General features: G+C 38.6%; 2 protein-coding genes across 2 annotated transcripts in view; both read right to left on the minus strand.

Moving 5' to 3' along the window:
- The window catches only part of LOC139147018 (fibropellin-1-like), a 30,598-nt gene that overhangs the window by 6,514 nt on the left and 2,032 nt on the right, over window positions 1–22,052 (minus strand). The window lies entirely within an intron of this gene.
- Window positions 1,674–21,513, minus strand: LOC139147533 (adhesion G-protein coupled receptor D1-like). The gene is made up of 23 exons (XM_070718648.1): window positions 21,245–21,513; window positions 20,881–20,926; window positions 19,968–20,146; window positions 19,588–19,845; window positions 18,849–18,917; window positions 18,308–18,416; window positions 17,776–17,895; window positions 14,972–15,077; window positions 14,528–14,642; window positions 13,327–13,376; window positions 12,805–12,931; window positions 12,189–12,292; window positions 11,160–11,262; window positions 10,181–10,331; window positions 7,637–7,703; window positions 7,306–7,372; window positions 6,843–6,940; window positions 5,623–5,746; window positions 5,062–5,103; window positions 4,865–4,924; window positions 4,388–4,430; window positions 3,884–3,969; window positions 1,674–3,047 (listed from the first exon to the last, which is right to left on the minus strand). The coding sequence occupies exons 1-23, from the start codon at window positions 21,287–21,289 to the stop codon at window positions 2,064–2,066; spliced, it is 3,153 nt and encodes a 1,050-aa protein (XP_070574749.1). The 5' UTR covers window positions 21,290–21,513; the 3' UTR covers window positions 1,674–2,063.

Below are 22,052 nucleotides of genomic sequence, written 5' to 3' on the forward strand. Positions count from 1 at the left end.
AACCAAATGGTCTGTACACCCACCCGGTATATTATTCAGAAAGGTCAATGAGAGGTTGAACAGTTCGTTGAAAAGGTTAACACACTTAGCAGCAACTCAAGTAGTATAGCAGATCCAAATAAATACTGCTTTTAGACAAAACGTGACACAACTACAAGGACTGGCGGATGTCTTAAAATAACGAGTGACGACAAACAAAGACGAAGAAAACATACAACGATGTGAAGAACAAAAACCCCAAACCTCTCATTTGATGAGAAATGTTTCAATCTGGCGATCAAAAAGACATAAATTCCACTACAGCCTGAGGTTTTGAGATCATGGCTTCGTTTGCGAATCCGTTCTCGACTGTACGATCTTTATGTCGTCAAATGAGTGAGCCAGCATGTGTATCTTTAATGGAACGATTCGGCGTTAGAATCGTGATAACCTTCGACAGCTGGATAAATGATTCTTTATTTTCGCCTGTTTTGCTATTTTGGGTTTAAGGTTACTTCCGATTTGTGACACGAACAACCTTCAAAAATTTTCCCCAAACGTGCGAAATTTATGCTTTGTTGCCAAGGCGACTGCGCTCAATAAAGATACTGGGCCGATAAAAACCACCGGAAAGCTGCCAGAAGTGTTGACAGTCACGTGATGAACGGCAACGGAAGATTTGCGACAGTGGTTAAATCTCACTATGATTGAAAGGCTTCACTTGAACTAGGTTTTATCTTGCGACTTCTCAATCTAATTCAATTTTCCTTTCAAAGGGAAACCAGACGACTGGCTTGTGGAAGAAGGCACGTACTTGAACTATCATCTAGAGCTATGATACACAATTTACATGGTAAATTGGGGACATACGAAAGCTAATGACATGTTTAACCTTCATTGTGCAGACCGCGCGTCTTGAAACTTGAAACTGAACGTTTCGAACGTTTGTCCTTACTTTCGTGAAGAAAACTAGACAATTGCCGTGCATATAATCAATAGAAGAGTAAATAATTAGGGGTAACCGTAAAAAGTGGAGGATTACAGACACGAATTACCAAAAACCTATGTAGTATATGAAATTCAAAATGGTAGCTAACCTTAAGTTGATTGTAAAAACGAATTTTCGATTTTCATAAGACCAAGACGCTGCATACTTACGTCAAAGGATGCCAAATGAGTTCACATAAACTGCAGAAGGATAAGGAAATGATTGTAACAAATTTGAGCGCGTCGGAAAATCACTCCCGAGGAATATTCTAATAGTTATGATATTCTATTCTCTCTCCGTTATAGTCTATGAACTATTTTGAGTCTGGAAATAACTCAGTAGACGACACAAAAAAGGGTAGTTGACATTTTCGACGACATTGACATTTCACTACAGCAGTCACGTGATTAGTTTTCAGTCCTTTCCATTACCATTTGAAGGTTTGCCAACATGTCATTGCAAAATCAAATCCATGTACGACGCAGAAAGGAGTTTGGTTAAGGCTGGAACGAAACTCTCACAGCAGCTATAGTTGAGAGTAACATTGAAGCCGGGCTAATGTGCAGCACCTCGGGAGCTGTTCTCCACTTGGTTGGCTGAATATCAGCAGCTGAAGCTAAACATACCATTGCGTTTAAGGAACTTATGTAAAGATGTCCCTCTGAGAATATCACGCAAATGCAGGAGTAAAAGTCAGAAACGCATCTTTGTTTGAGAAATTTACGTAGTTTATTTCTGCTCCTAAACTGAAAGTAACAACTTTAACTATTTCACAAGGAACTTTACAACAAATGTGTACAAGAAGGCGTTACATTTTATTACACAGTATGATATACTCATCGCAGTTTAAACTCTGCCTATACAACATGAAAAAATATTGCCCATATTATAGATGTGTTCTAGGGTTATAACATTTCCTTAACTAAGAAAAAAGTGAAATAGAGTATAAACATTTAAATCATGCCGAAATTTTTTCTCTTAATCAACTCATGGAATGTGTAGCAGGAAAGTATTATTCTGCCCTCTTAGGTTCATGTAAGTCACCTTGAAGTATTTCAGCGTGTAAATAATTTAGTGCGTATTTGGCAAATAATTATCAAACTTCCTCTTCCTCTTCCTCCTCCTCATCATCGTAATCTTCATCTTCATCGTATTCTTCGTCGTCATCGTAACTGCCTTCGTCGTCTTCGTCGCTGTAGTATTCTTCATCTTCGTCATCGTAGCCCTCGTTCTCCTCGCCGTAATCCGGTTCACCAGGATCGTACTCTTCTTCCTCGTCGGCAATCACGCCGAGCCCGGACAGCTGACTGACGCTCCTCGCTTCTTTTTTGCTGGTTTTACTTCCGGGTCGACCTACAGTGTTACTTCCGGGTCGACTACCAGTGTTACTTCCGGGTCGACTACTAGCTGTGCTACCAGGACGACTAGCGTCGCCTCTCTGGCTACTCGTTCTGCTTCCGGGTCTGCTAGTGTTCCTTCTCTGATTGCTAGTGCTGCTTCCCGGGCGACTGGTGCCGCTAACTCTGCTGCCGGGCCGACTCGCATCACCACTAGTGCTCCGAGGTCTGCTACCGGATCTGTTGCTAGTGTTGCTCTTGGGTCTGCTATCTGCTCTGCTACCTGCCCTGCTACTCGAAACACTTCTGCGGCTCTGCCCCGAGGTTGTCGACTGACGGCTGTCACTGCGACTTTTAGGGCGTTGCTTTTCAAAGGTTATCATTGTCTTTTTCTCGAAGTCCGTCTTCTCTTGTTTTTTACCTTGTTGACCCATTTTGCCCTTACTTTTAAGCCACGCCTCTCCCCTGGTCCTCATCAAGTAAGCCTTTACAAATTCGTCCGGTTCTTCTTGAACCGGCTTCGTCGGACTCGGAGAGCGGGCACTGCGTGCGCTCTCCGTGCGGCTATCAGGCGTGCCGTCGCGACTGCCTGGGGATTCCAGCTTCTTCCGGAGCTCTTCCATAAACTCCTCTGCATCTTCAGGGTTGCCATAGATACCTCTGTTTCGTTGACCAGCAGACCTCCGTTTGCCGTAGTCGTCATCGAAATCTATGTCCCTGGTGGTAATGGTGGTAGTGTTGCTCTGCACATGAGATACAAATTAAAACGCGATTTTAACAAAAATTTTGAACTGGAATATTAATGCCCTCTGAAAGAGGCATGTTTTCTAGTGTTATAAATTAATGGACGACGGCAAGTTTACTTTATACTTCTCAAATCACGCCCCCTCCACTTCAGTCGAGCATTTGATGCCAGGACCGTGGTTTAAATCAAACATGCTAACCACCTCTGGTTCTATCAACATCTCTTACGACGAGAAGATCATAAATCAAGAATGTTATACGGCGAGACTAGCTGGCTGTACAACCTGCGCATGGCTATGCTCAAATGCTATCGAGAGCACATGTAGGGTAGGTGTAAGGGAAATGCATGATTGTACGACCAACGAGGGTTTATGAGAACTTCCATAATGTTTAAGAGATAAAAAAAAATCATTACAAAGCTCTTTATTAGAAGTCGTTCTATTTAGTTATTGTTTCGGCCCATTTTCAAGTTTTTCGTGGTTCTCTCTGAGCTACTTTTCTCAAATTATGCCATGTTCTGTATCTGATTTTGGCGCTGCTTGAAGTTTTGTTATTGTATGCATGTGTTTCATTTTCTGTTTGATAGTTTTTTTTTTAGTTCCAATTTTTTGTTTAAATGTTTGACTTTGTTGTACCATATTTATACGTGCAATGCTTGAAAACCCATTTATGGATACACTGATTTAAAGAAATAAAACGTAAATGTACTGCAATATGATGTAATTTTAATGTAATGTGTAATGTAATCTAATCTAATGGATGTGATGCAATGCGATGTGATGCAGTGTAATGTTATATAATCTAATGTAATGTAAATCAATGACCAATATCTCACCAAGTTTGTTTCTGGTCGAGATCCGTATTCGGAATTCCACTCATCCCACTCATCTTCGTCAGAATAGTAATCTTCAAGTGTTAGCGCTGAAAGAATTTTTTTTTGATTGAAATTAAATGTGCAAGAAAATATCACATATGTCGCATAATAAAGCTAATTAAGACAAGTGTAATATTTCGTTTCCATCTCGTTTTCTAAAAAAAGCAAATCCACTGTCAGCTGGTACGAATGATCTGTATTATTACCCAATGTACAGACGCATAAAAACTATGTCTGTCTGTCTGTCTGTCTGTCTGTCTGTCTGTCTGTCCGACCATCTGTCCCCTCTCTCCATTAATTAATTCGCCAATGGACTGACCGTCAGTCAGACTTATCTCTGTGTTCTAATTTAAATAATATACAATGTATTCTCTGTTGTTAAATCATAGCTCATGCATTAGTGATCTAACTGTGTAAGATAATTACGCAAGTGTTAAGTGTTAATTAGCCGAAGTGATCACTTACTGGAATCGGCTCTGCTTATGGACGACACGGGACGCTCATCCTGCTGTGATAACGACAAATATGTAAATTTACAATGTCAGTCAAAGAGACTAAATTCATTGTCATCATACTAGATTTTACATCTGATGTAAACAACAGTCAACAGGGTTTTCATGATCAATGTGCAAATATAAAGTGATAAAAAGATGCAAAAACAGAGAATGACGAATTTAAATGTCATCTCATTATCAAAATCGTATCAGTTTAGTGCACAATTCTAGAGTCACGTCGTCCGATATAGGTTGTATGACTTCATTTAGAGTCCCACATGTTCCATTAATTGTAATTTCATAGTTCATGGTGTATAGTTCAGCGTCTCTCTTGGGCAAAACAATGACGCTATCCGCAAAATTCGCCTAGGGACTTCATACAAACTAGCAAAATATAATGATCCTGAGATAATATTTTCAATTTCTTACAAAATTCTTGGACAGTTACCTCCTTTTCCTTCTCTTTCTTTCTCTTTTCTTCTTCCAGCAATTCACGTGCCTGTTTCAACTTGAATTTGAGAAAAGAAATGGACATGTAAATATTCTTTTTATTGTGAGATATACTATACTTATACAGATTTAAAAAATTAAGTCGGGCCTACATGTAGGATATCTAAAATTTCAGAGATCTGAAATGCAACTTACCTCTCCGTTCAATTTCAGATGTAGAACTACTACAGGTATACCCTGAAAAAAAATTACAATCATAGAAATTGTTGTACTTCCTTTTTGAGTCATTGATGATTAATAATACATGTGTTGGTCGGAACAAATTACACGAGTTCTATAGAGACAAAACCTAACTTGTGAATGACTTTTTCAGTCGACAAGTTCAACTTCTGGAGTAACACGATAGATATGAAAGTAAACGTTTTAATGGATTCGCATTCTACATAACGATGGCATGGAATCAAGCGGCGATATTGCAACTGATTGGATTTCTATGACTTGCCCAGTCTGAAATCAGAAATAGCATGAATATATTCCAAGCATTTGCATTTTTCACATTTGCCTGATAAATCGCTAAGCTCATTTATTTTTACAATTCTGTTATGAAATTTTCCGAGAATATTTCATATTAAACAAATAATGGTCAGCATTTCAGGCACCTATGAAATAAATATACACAGTGCATTTTCTAAGGCACTATTGACCGATGATTAGAAAAGAAACGCTGTGATGTCGTTGGCGGGAAATAATACTCACGTGAAAGGACACTAGGAGAGCGAACAGGTAGTTGAGACCAGTGATTCCCTTGAATGACATGTACCCTAGTCCCCATACCAGCAACAAAATTGGTATCACCGCCAGCTTTATGATACACAGACCCCTTGAGGAAACAATGATAAAAAAATGCGTTTAAATAGCCGTAATATATTTGGACATCTACTCTGTCTGGGATATTAAACGCTTGACGGATTACCACCGACAGAGTTTAGACGTCACCGAATTTTACATTGTTTCATGAAGTGTTGAGAAAGTTTAAAAGGTACTTTAAAGATGCCGCATCGAAGACTGGATATTTTAACTAATACTTTCGTTCTATCTGCTTCTTAAGCTTAGAGGCGGAGTTTTCATCAACTTTATCTTTGATCAACTAAACGCAACTTTCAAAGGAGAACAGAATGCTTAAAATCACATATTATACTGTATAAACCGCCATTGTTCCCCTGTCCGCATGATCTCTGCCTTGAAGGTACAATGCATGAAACTTGCAATCACTCGGTCACGACAAATTTCCATTTTGTCCATATATGGTAAAGGAGGCGTGTCAGTCATATTTACCAGGTACAGTTTCACGTCAGTAGCCCTACCCAGATTTCCGGCTGCACTTTTTTTATTGTCACACCAAGTGAAAATCAATGATTGGCGCCAAAACGTATAGGTTACAGAACTCCTTCAAAACAATCGCCCAAAATTTCAAAACACGTACATCAAAATGAACTCTGAATTATAAATTCAGATTATTTTTAGTGTGTTTGCATAGTAGTTGAGCAGACAAAATTAAGGAACGAGTTATGTTTTTTCTTTCTTGTCTGTGATTTTATTAACGGCACAATAGCTTCTATATTTTCATTATATTTGTTGCTTACAGAAAACAAGCCTACTTTTTCCTATATTCTAAAGTACATATTGACAAGTTAAGCTGTGTCTTTCGCCAACACAGCCAACCATATGCAATATTATTGTTGAAAAATAAAATTGTATATTACAAACATACAGACAATCTGAAAAAAAACAGTTGAACACTAACTTACACATTCTTTGAAGTAAAACAAGAAGCTATATATTACAAACAAAACGAAACAAGCGCGAAATTCACCAACTGTGACACCAAACGCTGTGTCATAAATTGTTACCATACGGATCACATAAACGCAACATCATTTCCAACGACAGTCAAACCTTTAAACCACAGTACTCACTTCATTTTGTTTATTTCATCTTTTTCCCGCTCGAACAGCATGAATTTGCCGGACATGATGATGGCTCTGAGACCAATGCCCAAAGTGATGGCTGCGAGCTGCAGGAGAAAATTTCTCGCGTTAATTTACGAGATCAACTGAGCGAGAATCGAAGTAAACATAAAGCACGTTGTGACAAGCAACCCTGAATCACGTGACCCCCACCCATCCCAATATAAGTTTCTACAAAACTTTGCAAAATGTTGATAAGGGGGAATATTTTCCTTTCGTGATTCAGGTTACAGGTCGGGGTTCCTAAGATTGAAATACGTTACTAGAAGGCCAGTGGCCCGGGATCATGTTTAAGCTATTGTGAGTGTAGCATATACATATTGATCTGTCAAGTTGCTCATACTGTAGCCTCTCAGAATTGGTCTTATATAGAAATTAGCAGTCACTGTTTTACTATCAATGTCATACTTACGGCTGCAGCAAACAGAGCAGGAAATAAAAGGCCCTGAACAGCCGGGTCGCTGGCATTCATCCAACAACTTCAGAGACAGAAAGAAAAAAAAGAATAGTAACCTTAATTAACGTATAGCAAGCTTAAGACTATCCGTTTTTACAAAATGAAGACATTATTAATATTTATTGTGTTTGAGTTAATCAAATTGCACTATGAGTGTATTGGATAAATTTGAAAAATATAGAGTAAAATTTCATCAGAAACCGAGTAGGCGTATTGGTATTAGTCAGTCAAGGACAGATCTGCAAAGTTTCATGAAAATTCGAATCTTTCCAGGACGCATACTCACTCCTTCCCTTTGCCAAATGCAGAGTAGCGGACACCGGCTGTGACTCCAGTTGTTACAAATGGAAGAGCTGAAATTCAAATAAAGCAAAACCAACATGATGTAAAGTAACTCCCATAGGTGACATTGTAAGTCCTGGGTACCGTGAGCGTGCTTACTTTGCCACATCCCCAGCCACCACCCCTGATTATTGCGCCAGTTGCCAAGGAAAAGCGCCCTCTGACGCTGTCATTATGTATACTCATAATAATATTCAAGATAACTAGCAGACGGTACGTAATTATTAGGGGACAAAGCCCTATGGGGCTTGTCCCCTATTGTATTTACTCTGGATCACTTCTTCTTTTTCCTCTTCTTCCGACAATTCTTTGCAAAGCTAGATCTCCAAAACCGTTGCGCGCAGCCTTTTCAAATTTGCAGGGCATATTAAGCATACTGAATACTGGTGCACCTGACCCTTCATATTTGATTGGATACATGACCTGGCTGTTATTAATTATTAAAAATTTTAATTTCACCTAATTTGCATAAAAATTGAAAAATCGAAAATCTGTTAAGAAACTTTTTAGACCATACTACCTAGATGCTACATACCAAATTTCAAGAATTTTCACCTTGCCGTTTATGAGAAGAAGATTTTTAAAGTATTATTTTTCTGATTTTTCAATAACCTTTGACCTCCCCTATACCTCTGCAGCTAAGCTATACCAATGGCTTATTCTGGCCTATGTGAGAGTCGTGGGGGGCCGGGGGCTAGTGACTACTGAACAGTGACCTACAGGGGATCAAACTGCAAATCAATATTTTGAGGATGAACTTGACCTATGACCCTGGCATGTTTCTCTACCACATTGATTATGCACATATGTAATTCCAGCCTTCAAACTAGAGCTAGAGTTCTGATTTTTGGTACACAAGGACATCTATCAGTGTTACGGTTTTTTAACAAAATGTCACATGACCAGCTCATCCTATACCTCATTGATTATGCACATATCTAATTCTGGGCAAGCCAATAGAGCTGGAGGTCTGATTTTTAGTATATAAGGATAACTATTGAAAACAATTTTTTTCACAAAATGTCACATGACCTCGATGACCTTTGACATCAATTATACATATCTGTCCAAACTCAGTAACCACAAGTTCTACAGCCTTCATATTTGGTATGATGGGAGACCTTATGGTACCATAGGTCATGCCTCATTAAATATGCACATATCTAATTTTGGGCAAGCCAACAGAGCTAGAGGTCTGATTTTTAGTATATAAGGATAACTATGGGATACAATTTTTTTGACAAAATGTCACGTGACCTCGATGACCTTTGACATCAATTATACATATCTGTCCATAACTCAGTAACCACAAGTTCTACAGCATTCATATTTGGTATGATGGGAGACCTTATGGTACCATAGGTCATGCCTCATTAAATATGCACATATCTAATTTTGGGCAAGCCAACAGAGCTAGAGGTCTGATTTTTGGTATATAGGGATAACTATGGGATACAATTTTTTTGACAAAATGTCACGTGACCTCGATGACCTTTGACCTCAATTATACATATCTGTCCATAACTCAGTAACCACAAGTTCTACACCATTCATATTTGATATGATGGGAGACCTTATGGTACCATAGGTCATGCCTCATTAAATATGCACATATCTAATTTTGGGCAAGCCAACAGAGCTAGAGGTCTGATTTTGGTATATAGGGATAACTATGGGATACAATTTTTTTGACAAAATGTCACGTGACCTCGATGACCTTTGACCTCAATTATACATATCTGTCCATAACTCAGTAACCACAAGTTCTACACCATTCATATTTGGTATGATGGGAGACCTTATGGTACCATAGGTCATGCCTCATTAAATATGCACATATCTAATTTTGGGCAAGCCAACAGAGCTAGAGGTCTGATTTTTGGTATATAGGGATAACTATGGGATACAATTTTTTTGACAAAATATCACGTGAACTCGATGACCTTTTTTCCATAAATATACATATTTGTCCATAACTCAGTAACCAAGAGTCCTATACCCTTCATATTTGGCACGATCTTAGACCTTATGATGCCACATGCAGTACCTCATAATTGTGCACATTTCTAATTTTGAGCTAGCAATAAACCTAGTGTTCTGATTTTTTGTTGACAGATGTAACAAAGGAAAGAAAGTTTTGTTGCAAAAAGAGATGTAACGGTAATGACCTTTGCCCTCTCTGAATACATTTGCCTTCTTTTTCCCACTTAAGATTGCTTTGGCCCCGGCATTGCTGCTTGCAGCTATATTTTAAATATATGATTTTCAGCTATGAGCTTAAAACTCATCATTATTTGGCATAAAGAAACAACTATAACCTCGAGCTCATCGTGAACCAAGACATTTATTTGTCTTTTTGAAGCCCTCCCCTACAGTATTATTTGGTGTAAAGTGCCCAGGCAGGGTCTAAAACAAATCAATGTAATTATAAATTAAAGCATGATTTTCTCCGCCATTTTTAAAGTAAGCACTGCTTTCTGTTACTCACCCCATCCGATGATTATCATGTGCAATGACCTGACCTCTGACCTGGAGCAGGACGTCGTTTTTGTGCTGACGTGCAGACCAATGGCCATTATCCAGAAGAAAACAGACAGCAGGGTCATGTGCATCAGAATATTCACAGCCATACACGCCCACTGTTGAGAGAAAGTTGAAAGAAAGAACCAAGATATGTAACAAATTGTCGACCATCCTGGCTCTCGGCAGGTAGTGATATCTCTTGGAAGTCTGATCAATTCACGAGGGCGCTGTGGCTTACGAAGTCGAAGTTGTATCAAATTCTATGGTTCTGCTATAAGGCTACAGAGTTGAGTGATGGCTGTTTAATCGAGTGTATGGACAAGCAAAATATTGATCATCTGTCGAGGAATCGAAGACTAGAAATCGATTGTATAATTGATCTCGTAGAGAACGAGATTCCAAGTCTCGCTATCCCACTGGCAAGCAGACTCATGATATACTTAGCAATTTTAAACCCTGACAATTGTCATCATTTTCTCACGCTTTATTCCAGCATTCTGCAGTTTGAAAGACTCGATTCTGTGATGTTCGAGTTTATCCTGGTACTGCATTCTTACAATACGTCCTACACGTGTCTCGTGTAAGGTAACCGTATAATCTCCTGAGCAGAGGACCGTGCTTTTGGAATCAGAGGGCCATGTTATGATCTCATGCTGAGATTAGCAATGCAAGCAGTAAATGTATATCATAGCACATTTAATCCAAGATTATAGTCCCATAAAAGGTAACTTGCCATTTTATTTGCAGAGTTTTTCGGACTCAAGTTATAGATGACTTGTTTTTAATGTCGCTAAAATTACAGTGGCGCCATCAGAACCCCGGGCAGACATCTTCAAAAGCTCTTGCCCACTGCCATAGTCTGTCTTGACGTATTTTTTTGAATTTATGAATAAAACGTCGAATTCATTGACGTCATAAAAGTTGAAAAAATTTCAGCGTCTCACCTGGTTAAGTTTTGCAGCTTCACTGCACATCAACAGCACGAGCGCCATGATACTGGCAACGCAGAAATTGATCAAACACAACCGCCTTCTCCGGTTCAGTGTTCTTGAAGAAATAAAAAAAAGAGATTGCAATATTTAAAAGATATGGTTGCTTGAAGGATACACAATGGATCCTTGAAATTATCTGTCTTCCTGATAGTCTCAAATGGAGGTACAATCGCGGGACAACCTTCACTGTGCACGGGATTGAAAAACTGAAATAAAATAGGAATGCCATTATTCCCCAGTTTTCAGACAAACGACATTTTGATGACAAAAGTCTTGTATGCAACCGAACGTATATCACTGATAACAGCAACAATTACACTGATGATGAAAGAGATTCTTTCCCGTTGTCATGGCGACAGATATGTTTCAATTTATCGGCTGATATCGCGGAAAACAAGATTACTGGCATGATCAATGACTAAGGTGAGCGTCCCAAAGTCTCCCGAAGTCCAGAGCGTCAGGTGTCAGGATATGGTTAAGGCCTACCCCTATATAATTATCACTTTCAGTTACAGTAAGCGACAGCTGTATTGCGGATGACAGTATACATCAAAAGACGATTTGTCGTCGGCAGATGCAATGGAAAGTGGTCACGTGACCGGTTCCGAGCCATTGATTTACAGAACACTTGAATTATTAAAAACTTACGCGGTAACTATGAACATACATGCGTTTCATAATTCATCGGCTTCACGACTTTGGCCTTCCCATCATTGTCCCCTTTGGCGGGAATTCGGGAAATATAGGAAATATATCCGAAGTTCCTTCTGACATATTTTGTGTTTTCTTTGGCCTTCTCACAACATCTAATGCATTTTCAGTGGCTCTCAGAAGTACGCGGTAACGGAACGGGTGTACAAGAGAGTTCTGTGATGAGGTTCTTGCTCTGTGCACGGTATCAAGCTTTTATAATGATAAACGTTAAACAAAGTCATGAATCTTTTCCACTGTAGGGTAAATTTCCATTTACTTTATACTTACGTTAAGTATACTGCCACCGCTAACAATATGATGTACGGGACGATTGAAAATATGCCACACGCCCATATTATTACCCAGCAAATAAATGAGTGGGGATCATGTACCTGTGTGGAGAGAGAGAGAGAGAGAGAGAGAGAGAGAGAGAGAGAGAGAGAGAGAGAGAGAGAGATGTTATTTTTTGGCCACCAATGCAGTATGATAAAACGATTTACACAGCAAAAATGTTCTCTTTGTCATTATTTAATAACCAGGTTACCTGTACCTCACATAATAAAGAGACTCCGACCCTAAAGCAGTGCACTCAATTAAACATTTACGACTTTTGAGAACGTTGTTTCTGCCCCTTCACTGTCATTTGTAGGAAAATGCCACAGCAATGTTAAATCTCTGGAGTTCGTGAGATTTCTTAATCCACCAACGAGCTTTGCATGATGTATTCATGAAAACTTATGTGGTTAGTTTAAAGCTTATTGGCATGAACTGTATTTCCGACGCAAAGCATATACACTGTCGCCATAAAAGACTTTCTTATTCCAGCAATGGGATGGCATGAATTCTTTATAGCTCGTTTGGGTGGACCTTCCAATCGTTTTATGATGGCTTTGGGTGTGCTTACCAATATTTCATTTTCGATCACGATGAGTCCGAAGGTGGTAGTGTGTGCGCAGGCACATTCAGTGTAATCCGCCGACCTAGTCACCTGGGTGCACGCTCTGTCGTCCCAGATTCCACCGACGTCTTGTCTGAGAGGAGCGTCAAGAGGAAGTCGTTAATTCATATACACAGTTATTATATTACCTGAGCGTGGGGGAAAAGTCCCGTAAAATTGTTTGATTTTAGATTTAGGACACCTTACACAAGTTTCTTTTCTGCTCTTCGCTCATTAAGTATGAACTTGGACTACTGTCACATTGCTCACATATTTCATTGTTTTTCATTGTTACCGCGTCTCTCGGAGTCTATATAATTTAAAGCGACTGAAAGAGGGTTTCGACAAACCTGATGCTGCAGTAAGAGGAACGCCGGCCGTATCATGGCCAAGAACGAAAAAAACCAACTCAAAAGCACCTAAAAACAACAAATACAGAACAACAAGAGCACAAACACAAATCATTTCGGACGATGGTAGATGACTCACCCGCGAGTAAAGTTCCAAAAAGTACACCTCGCCTCTTGGTTCGATGACAGCTGGAAGTCAAAAATTCGATCAAATTTTAATACTTAAAACGCTGAATCACAACTATTGTCTTAGGTCATTCCATTTTTCGGTATTTTGCAATGGAATTTGGCGTGATGACGAGACGTTGTGATGCAGTATGCCGTAAATGGGCGATTTCGTCAGGGCATATGATGTACCTTATTGGCAAAATCGTAAGGAAGCTATGACCGGGCTCATTTCCTCTCTCGGGTTCTACATATAAGTATAGGCATTTTGTTTCGAGAAGTGATAGATTTCAACGCTGCAAATATATTTGCTCTTCTTACATGTTAAATTCTTTATTCCAGTTTTAGTTGATATAAAGCGGGATTGAGACCATGGCCCGTCGAAATAAAAAAGTATTTTTCTTTGTCTCCCCCCCCTCCTCATTTATACAATAAAAAAAAGCTAGTGTCACAGTGTCTGATGATTGCAGGATGCACGAAACGTAAGTAAAAGTTATTATTACTTGTACTTACTGCAATTCGTGTAATTATTGATTGTGCTCTGCATTATGTATATTTAGAACGCGCAGTAACTTTAATTTCATTTACTTCCGAAATCATCGCACAAAAAGCAAGTTGTGCCAGTTACTCCAATATTAACGGATGGGCCGTACTGTCATTTGTTCGCATGTCATTTATTTAACTATTCTTGTTACATATATATATATATATATATATATATATATATATATATATATATATATATATATATATATATATATATATATATATATACACAAAATGTATACAATGTGCCCTCCCGGTTATCACCATAATGGCTTTATGGCAACCTCTGAACTTGGGCATATTATATATATATATATATATATATATATATATATATATAATATATATATATATATATATATATATATATATATATATATATATATATATATATATATATATATATATATATGTGTGTGTGTGTGTGTGTGTGTGTGTGTGTGCGTGCGTGTGCGTGTGTGTGTATGTGTCTGTATTATATGTATGTGTGTGTCTATTCGTTTATGTATATATATATATATATATATATAAATATATATATATATATAATAATAATAATAATATATATGAATAAATTATGTATTCGTATATAAAACGTGCACAACCAACAATATTATTCATATTCTTACTTTTCTCATATGATCCATTTTGTACGTCACTGGTAAGCTGGTTTCGCTCAAATCCGGGTACTTAATCATCATTAATGACAGCGTCTCATTTGACAACATCTCTGGATTTGTCACGCTGCATTATGAAAAGACAGGAAAGGAAAGATCAGATTAATGACAGGGGGCCTGTATGTCACTGAAAGCAAGGTGAGAACGTTTTAGATCAATGGAAAATCGTGTATTTAGTGAAGATGTGAGAAGTTGTTGAAAAACCACATAGCGTGACGGCATAGTGCAGATAAATTTGACTTGAGGGCTGAGGCGCATAAATATAAAATCTGTATATAGCTGGTAACGGCCTGTGATAATCCCTTGCAGATTTTAGTCGCCCCTTGGAAGTACTTTTACGTTTGTTAATTCCACCTCGCAGCGAATTTCGAATGGAGGTAGTTTCTTGTTACTTGCCTTGCTTGCTTGATGTTGGGCACCGTTGCGTGCTTCGTTTTATTCTTTCCCATGTAATCTGTAAGGCTGGTCAAATGAAACCCCATCATGACAACACCGCTGTCGTCTGCAAAATGAAATAAAAAACATGTCAACAAAGGAGTCGTGGCCAAGTCGTTAAGGCTTGATGCTTTGATAAACAGACCCAAACTACGCTTTGTCTCGAGTACCCGAGCGAGACGTAAATTATTAAAGGAACTTGTTCCCTTAGGGAGCCTTCAGTAATTACAGGGGGTGGGCAGGGGGAATTCCGTGCGCACATGTACTGTAAAATGTGACCCTCCCCTAACCTCTTGTCTAAAATGCCACCCTCCCCCTCAGTTGTCCGACATTCTAAAACTTGACCTTCCCCCAATCACTGAAGTATTCTCCCAAGGAATCAGCTAATTTACATAATAATTAACTGTTATGTAAGTTAGGGACATAAATTACAGGGGGAGGGCTGTTTTTTGGAGGGAGGGCCTCAATTTATCACCAAAGCATTTTTGATGATCATCCATTTGCGGGAGGGTCACCATATCACGTGCAACTCGAAGAAGGCAAGATACGGCTGATATAGTGCTTCATCCAAAAATGTCAAATCATAATACATAGGAGTCTATCACAGTATCAGGCAAATCAAGAACATTTTCCCCACAAAACAACTATAGCTGTACATTTATATATGATTGATTATATATTTAAATGTACTTTGCTTGAAGTGGGAAGTAAAACGTGCATGTGTGTACAAGTAATTGGATTTGGAATTTCATCGATTTGTTGATTCACTATACATGGTGGTCTATGAGAAAACTATAAATATTTTTTTTCCAATACAAAGCTAGGTAAATCTGTGTATTTATGTACTTCTTATTATTGATATTAATGTACTTGACTTGGGCAGTTACAAGTGGATGTGTGTGCAAGAAATTGGATTTTGGAATTTCATCGAAATATTGGTTCACTATACATGGTAGTCTATGAGGAAACTATGAATATTTTTTCCAAAATAGAACATAAAATTAACAATATCTGAGCATTTATAGACGTTTGATAATTGATATACACTTTGCCACCTGTCCAATATGTTTGTGTTTCCTGTCTTTCATCAGTTTTATCTGTTTAAGGTGTTTAATGTAGGATACCACTGAACACGACTGGAACTAATTCGGGATAATTTGATAGTGAGGTTATAAGTTTAATCAGCAAATGAAAGTTCATCGGTTTTTCTTTTTAAGTTATACACTAAGTCTTGTTTTTATGGGTAATATCGCAACATCCAGCCATCTTTCGAGAAATTTGAAAAATATAAAGATCCAATTATTCCAAATTAGTTCCAATCGTGGTCACCGTGTCTTCTTTGCTTGTGAAGCTTGTTGACAATGTGTATGTATTTAAAATTATCGATGTATTTCATCGGTGATTTCCTATTGAGGAAATATCGAATGGACAATCGAAGGTTTGGCCGTAAAATCAGCTTCTGTAAACCGTGACCCTCCCTCCCCAAGATAGGTTTATAGAAAATGTCCCTCTCCCTTGCACAGTTTTCTAAAAAGTGACCCAACCCTCCCCAATTTCCCCGGCCCACCCCAACCTGTAATTACTGAAGGCTCCCTTACTTACTAACTTCTAAGTTTTGAAATTTTGAGAATGTTGGTTATGGACGAGGAATAGCTTTCCAAGGACAAGGAATAGCTTTCCGCCGCTGGTCAGATGGACGTGACATTAAAGGTATGTCGTAAACATATGTTCTTATTACTTGTAATTTGAACTGGAATCCTGAGTCTGCGCAACGGCTCTAAATCTGCTATTCTATTTGAGTAAGCCCGGCAGCGTGATGCTTGACATTTCCGTCATGGCATTAGAGAGATTTAAAATAAGAGGCGAAATCACCTTTCATCATTTTAGATTATTATTCTATCTGGGGGGCTAAGTGCTTCCACAGCTTGTATGAGTAAAGGTCAATAGCCTCACTGTCACGATTGCAGTTAACGAGTTTCGCAATGGCTCAGAGAGATTAAGACTATACATGCGTGAACAGAACTTGAACGGATACGTCATCATTCTCTGCACTCTCTTACCCTGTTCTGATGATGTCACGCGTTCTCTTGTCGTTTGGCATTCGTTTTCGATGTGAAACCTATCATTTCTGATATTCCTTACGTTTTGTATTGTTGCTCTCTTGATTTTATCGATTGCCTTCTGATTTTGAGATGTTTGAGGTGACAAAAAGGATACAAAGTTGCACTCAACAAAGCCAAAGAACCCCTGCGGCGCAGTTGCAGATGACGACGGATGTCGCAGAGGCGCCGCTATGCTATAAAACATTGTCGTTTGTCTTTACCACCATGGCTTTGTACAGTTGTTCAAACACAAATTCAAATTTCAGTATTTCAAGTTTTTATTACTGTGCGCTATTAACTGCCGGTGAATATCAAAGCAAAATTCTTAAGTCTGTGACCGTGCTAATGTCGTGTGTGTATTAGTCGTCACGTCCTATCCGAATCTGTGCAAAACATTATACGCATGGAACGCGTAATCCACTCTGCGTTGTGTTGTCGCTGGGGATGCAATCTTAACCTCTCTACGACAAGGGGTTTTTTTTTTTGGGGGGGGGGGGCGCTGGTCTTCTTAATATCAAGGGCAATTGATTATCCAAATTACCGTTCGGAACTGTAGTCCCGACTAATAATAGTTACACGGGCATGTTTGTGAACTAGAGCGTCACTCGACTGGATCGTTAATCTTACACTGTCTGTTTGAATGTCGAACTTGAGACTTCTCACCTGAAATCGTCATGTTCTGAAGACTGTCTGTGTCGACTTCAATCTGAGCCGAGCCAAATCCTTGGAAAACCCAACCCAGAGTCCTGACGTCAGCCCATGTCAGACGTTGCATACGGAATTCTATCATGTGAAAGGATTAATTAAAGAAAGGCGAATATTAAAATGTGTTAATTCTTCCACTACGATTTCAAATGAGACTGCCAAAATTTTTGGCTTTTTAGAGGCAACATTTATGCATTGTTTTTTTGCAAATATGTGATTTTTTGAAAAAAATGAAATTACTGTCGGTATCACACTATTATCTTATTCAATAGTGAGCTATTAAAGAGCGTTTGATGTCTGCCAAAACAATATCGTGGTTACATCAGAAGATAGCGGAATCGTCCATGTGTTATGAATATTGCAAATGTTACATAAATATTGCAAATGCTCGTGATAGCATAATCCGTCGAGAGGACTGAAAGGTCACGAGTGGCCCGAATCATTGCCGAGAGCGTAAACTGTCGTGCCAATCACTGAAGACATAACATACTTATCGTAGGACCGCTTGTGACTATTTCCTCATTTTCGGATAGCAGACTCGAGATGGCTATGGCGAATTTCTCAAGTTTATCAATGACGTCAGACACGCCATATAAAACCTGAAAAAAAAGAGAGCGGACGACGTCATGAAAGGTCACTGACCTGGTAAGTGCCGCGTAAGTGTCGTCAGTGTACAGATGCAATTGGCATTGGATAGCATACGTGCTGATTGAAGGAGAATGTCTGAGTTGGACAAGGTGATGAAGTAGGTGTTTGGAGATGGAGGATGTTGATCGGAGTTGTTTTCAAGGTTTTGCATAGTATTCTGACCTTTGCCCCATCTCCACCTGTCCTTCTTTGACAGATATTTGTAATTTGTCTCGTTTGTATTTTCGTTTCATCTTATTCCCCGTTCAAACTGTCGCTTGATTGGCCCAAGTCCAGGTTTACGTAAGCAACGATTTAATTATTTCAGATAGGGATTGTCTTTGGCTTGATGTATATGCCGGGGTTCATTAAAGAAATTGTCATAATTGGAGAAAATATCTCACCTTTCTGATTTCTATCCAATATCTATCATATTCATCCTTGAAAAGACTTCCAGCCACTCGAACAAAATTCTAGAGCAAAAAAGTTTGAATCGTTGAAATTCGAAGTCACAATACACTTTACAAATGAAACAAGCTAACAAAAAGGCAGAATATTTTTTTTTGTATGTACCACATAAAATTTGGACACATCTCACTGTCTTATACTGCAGACTATATGCAAGATTGCGAGGGATAATATTTTTTCGATTTCATCAAGAGAGATGTATGCGATGATGTTTTTAAATAAAAAATCTAGATAAGTAGCCCAGATTTATAGCTTCTGTTAACATTTTATTACAATTATTTATTGTGGCGGGGAACAACAATTATTTGTCAGTACATAGAACACCAAGCACTGTATCTTAGTTGTGATCATTTCAATAAATGACGACTGTGATTATTTTTGTCTCTGCTCGCAAATAGTGGTTGTTCTGAAAGCCGGCAGTTCATTCAAAAGGGAATTGTGGGTAAAACTTGACGCGTGTTATTCTAAACTTTGACCGTCGATAATTCAGCAAAAATAAAAAGGCAAAAAAACCGAAGTTTAAACATAAAAATATTAATTTATCAATGTTGGAATCTGCGGGTTCCTCGCTCCGTGTTAAGAAAATGGATGGCCAGGTGACTGCAAATAATTTAGCAATGCATTCTTGTGATACGCCGTCTGACCCCCGCAAAGCCAGTTGCCCAGTGTACTTACTCTTACGAGACCAGTGAGATCGCCGTAGTCCTTATATTCTGAGAGAGGGTCGTCTATGTTATTGAAAAGGTACAGTGCAAGATCCGAGAGGTATTCAGACGTAACCATCAGTTCGTGAGCGGATAGCGAGACGTCGACATTTTCTGTCACGTCAAGAATGAGCGAGAGCATCAAGTTGGTCTCCTCGGCGTCTCCGATCGTCGGTCTGGTAGTGGTATCTTCCACGAAGTCATCGTTATAGTATATGAGATTTATTTTCTGTAGAAGATATATGATGAGAAGCGTTAAATATTCTGATTTTTGCGTTCAAGAGAGAGTCAAATTTTATTTCTGAGTGCAGAGCTGTTATTCATGCCAAGAGTAAAATGGTACCGACATACCTGGACAGGTTCGATGGAAAAATACCCGAGGACATCGGTCAAGGTTGCGTTGAACGAAGATGACTTGTCCTGCATAAGTTCCGATATCGATGTCGGCTCGTCTGTAGTACCAAGGTAAACATGGGTAACCCCTGCAGCCGTCTGAGGCGCTAAAGTTGTGGTATTTGTGGCATTTTGGCCTATAGAAGAAATAGGAAAAGGAACGCAGCACATACAAAACGTTAGATGATCAGTGAAAAGGAAATCGTTAGAGGCTGACGAATTACCATAAAAGTTTTCGTGAAGTTAACAAATAACACATTATATTGTATGTATGTATGTATGTATGTATGTATGTATGTATGTATGTATGTATGTATGTATGTATGTATGTATGTATGTATGTATGTATGTATGTATGTATGTATGTATGTATGTATGTATGTATGTATGTATGTATGTATGTATGTATGTATGTATGTATGTATGTATGAATCGAATGTATTGTTTAAGCCCTATATTATAGTTTCGTTCGTACAACTTATTTATTTAAGGAATAACTGCTAGGGAAGTAGTACATTTGATGTATGGGGCAGCGTTTAACGCACAGTCAATCGCATTTGAACACATTTTGTCATAATACAAATATCTGGAATAGTGTAAAATATAGCAAAATTATTGTGTCTGGCCGTTCACATCTGTAAATACGTAAGAAGTTACAATGGCCGACCCAATCGATAATGAGGATGCAAGGTGCGGGCTAACAGCTACTTGCAATAGGCATTTAACGAGTATTGGGGCGTTTTATAACTCTTTACCTTATCTTATCATGTACAGTTGCAAACTTGGTCGCTTACAATACTACTCATTTTAAACTCTCGTCTGATATTCTGTGAAGAATATTAAGAACGTCAAGCGTTGCTCTCAAGCTTACCTGTTATTTCTTCGATGCAGGAAAAGAACAGCAAAAGGGCAAGTATCTGTAAAGTAACAGGGTAAAAGTCATTATTCATTTGTAGAACATACTCGGTAAGGTTTGAAGATTAACAGGAACCATGAAGTAAGCTCTTAAAGACGAGTTTATGCTGTATCGCCCCTAATAGTCATCGTATTTATGTTTTGGATGCAATTGCATTAAAAGATGGCGTCTTTGGTTGCCTATCTCTTTGTATGAAGAATCAGTGTGTTGCTAGGTCATTTAAGCATGTAACTGGACATTTCAAAGTAACAATTGCTCAGTGCACGTATACTTATAGTTAGCTCTCAAAGAAAAGAAGGCGTTTTTCTAAAATACTTACCGGCATACAAAGAACTGCTGTATCATGTTCGTTTTTCGTCCTCATGTCGCCATCTTGTAAAAAAAACCAGACTTCGATTTCGCAAAGGAACTGCTCGAATTATCACATTCTGGCGATGGTCAGCCAGCGAGGCTGTAAAATCCAAAACCTTTTTGGGAAAAGGTTATCGCGCAGAGGGAGGATCTTGACAAAACTGACGTAAACTCGAGACAAATTCGCAAAGAAGCGAACAAGTTTGTCAAGTTCCACGTCAAGTCTAGTCTATTATCCTTTCGAGAACTAATTGCTAATTAATAATTCATCTTATCGGATGTATCCTTCATTGCTACTTTTAGGGGTTTATTTACATATAGCTGTTTCTACCCAAACCTTTGTCGCTTATCGAACTTTGAGTCTTACGTCGGCAGGATTTAGGCAAATAACAACCAAGTCAGTGTTAACTATCGATTTCTTTGGACGAAACGTCGATATGCTAATTAATGACAACGTTCGTGGTCGATGTGACGTCAGACCCTAGTTGTACCCTCATATTGTTGAAGCTGTCGGCTGCCTGGCTTTCCTCGCGACATGTTTCTTCAAACCCCGTTTTTCTTTCGTTGTATCTTTTCGTGCTATTCTGTTATTGGACTTTGTGCAAACCTCGGACAAAAATACTTGTTTTTTTATGGATGGTTTGCACTGTCATCAATATGCACGTATGTGTGGCGTAATGAAACCTTGATCGATTAGACCAATTCCTTCACAAAAGAATTCTGTCACCTCGATCAATATCATTTCCAGCTACATGGTGACACTCTCTAACTTTAAA

Source organism: Ptychodera flava, chromosome 13 (assembly GCF_041260155.1).
Source record: "Ptychodera flava strain L36383 chromosome 13, AS_Pfla_20210202, whole genome shotgun sequence".
NCBI classification, from domain to species: Eukaryota; Metazoa; Hemichordata; class Enteropneusta; family Ptychoderidae; genus Ptychodera; species Ptychodera flava.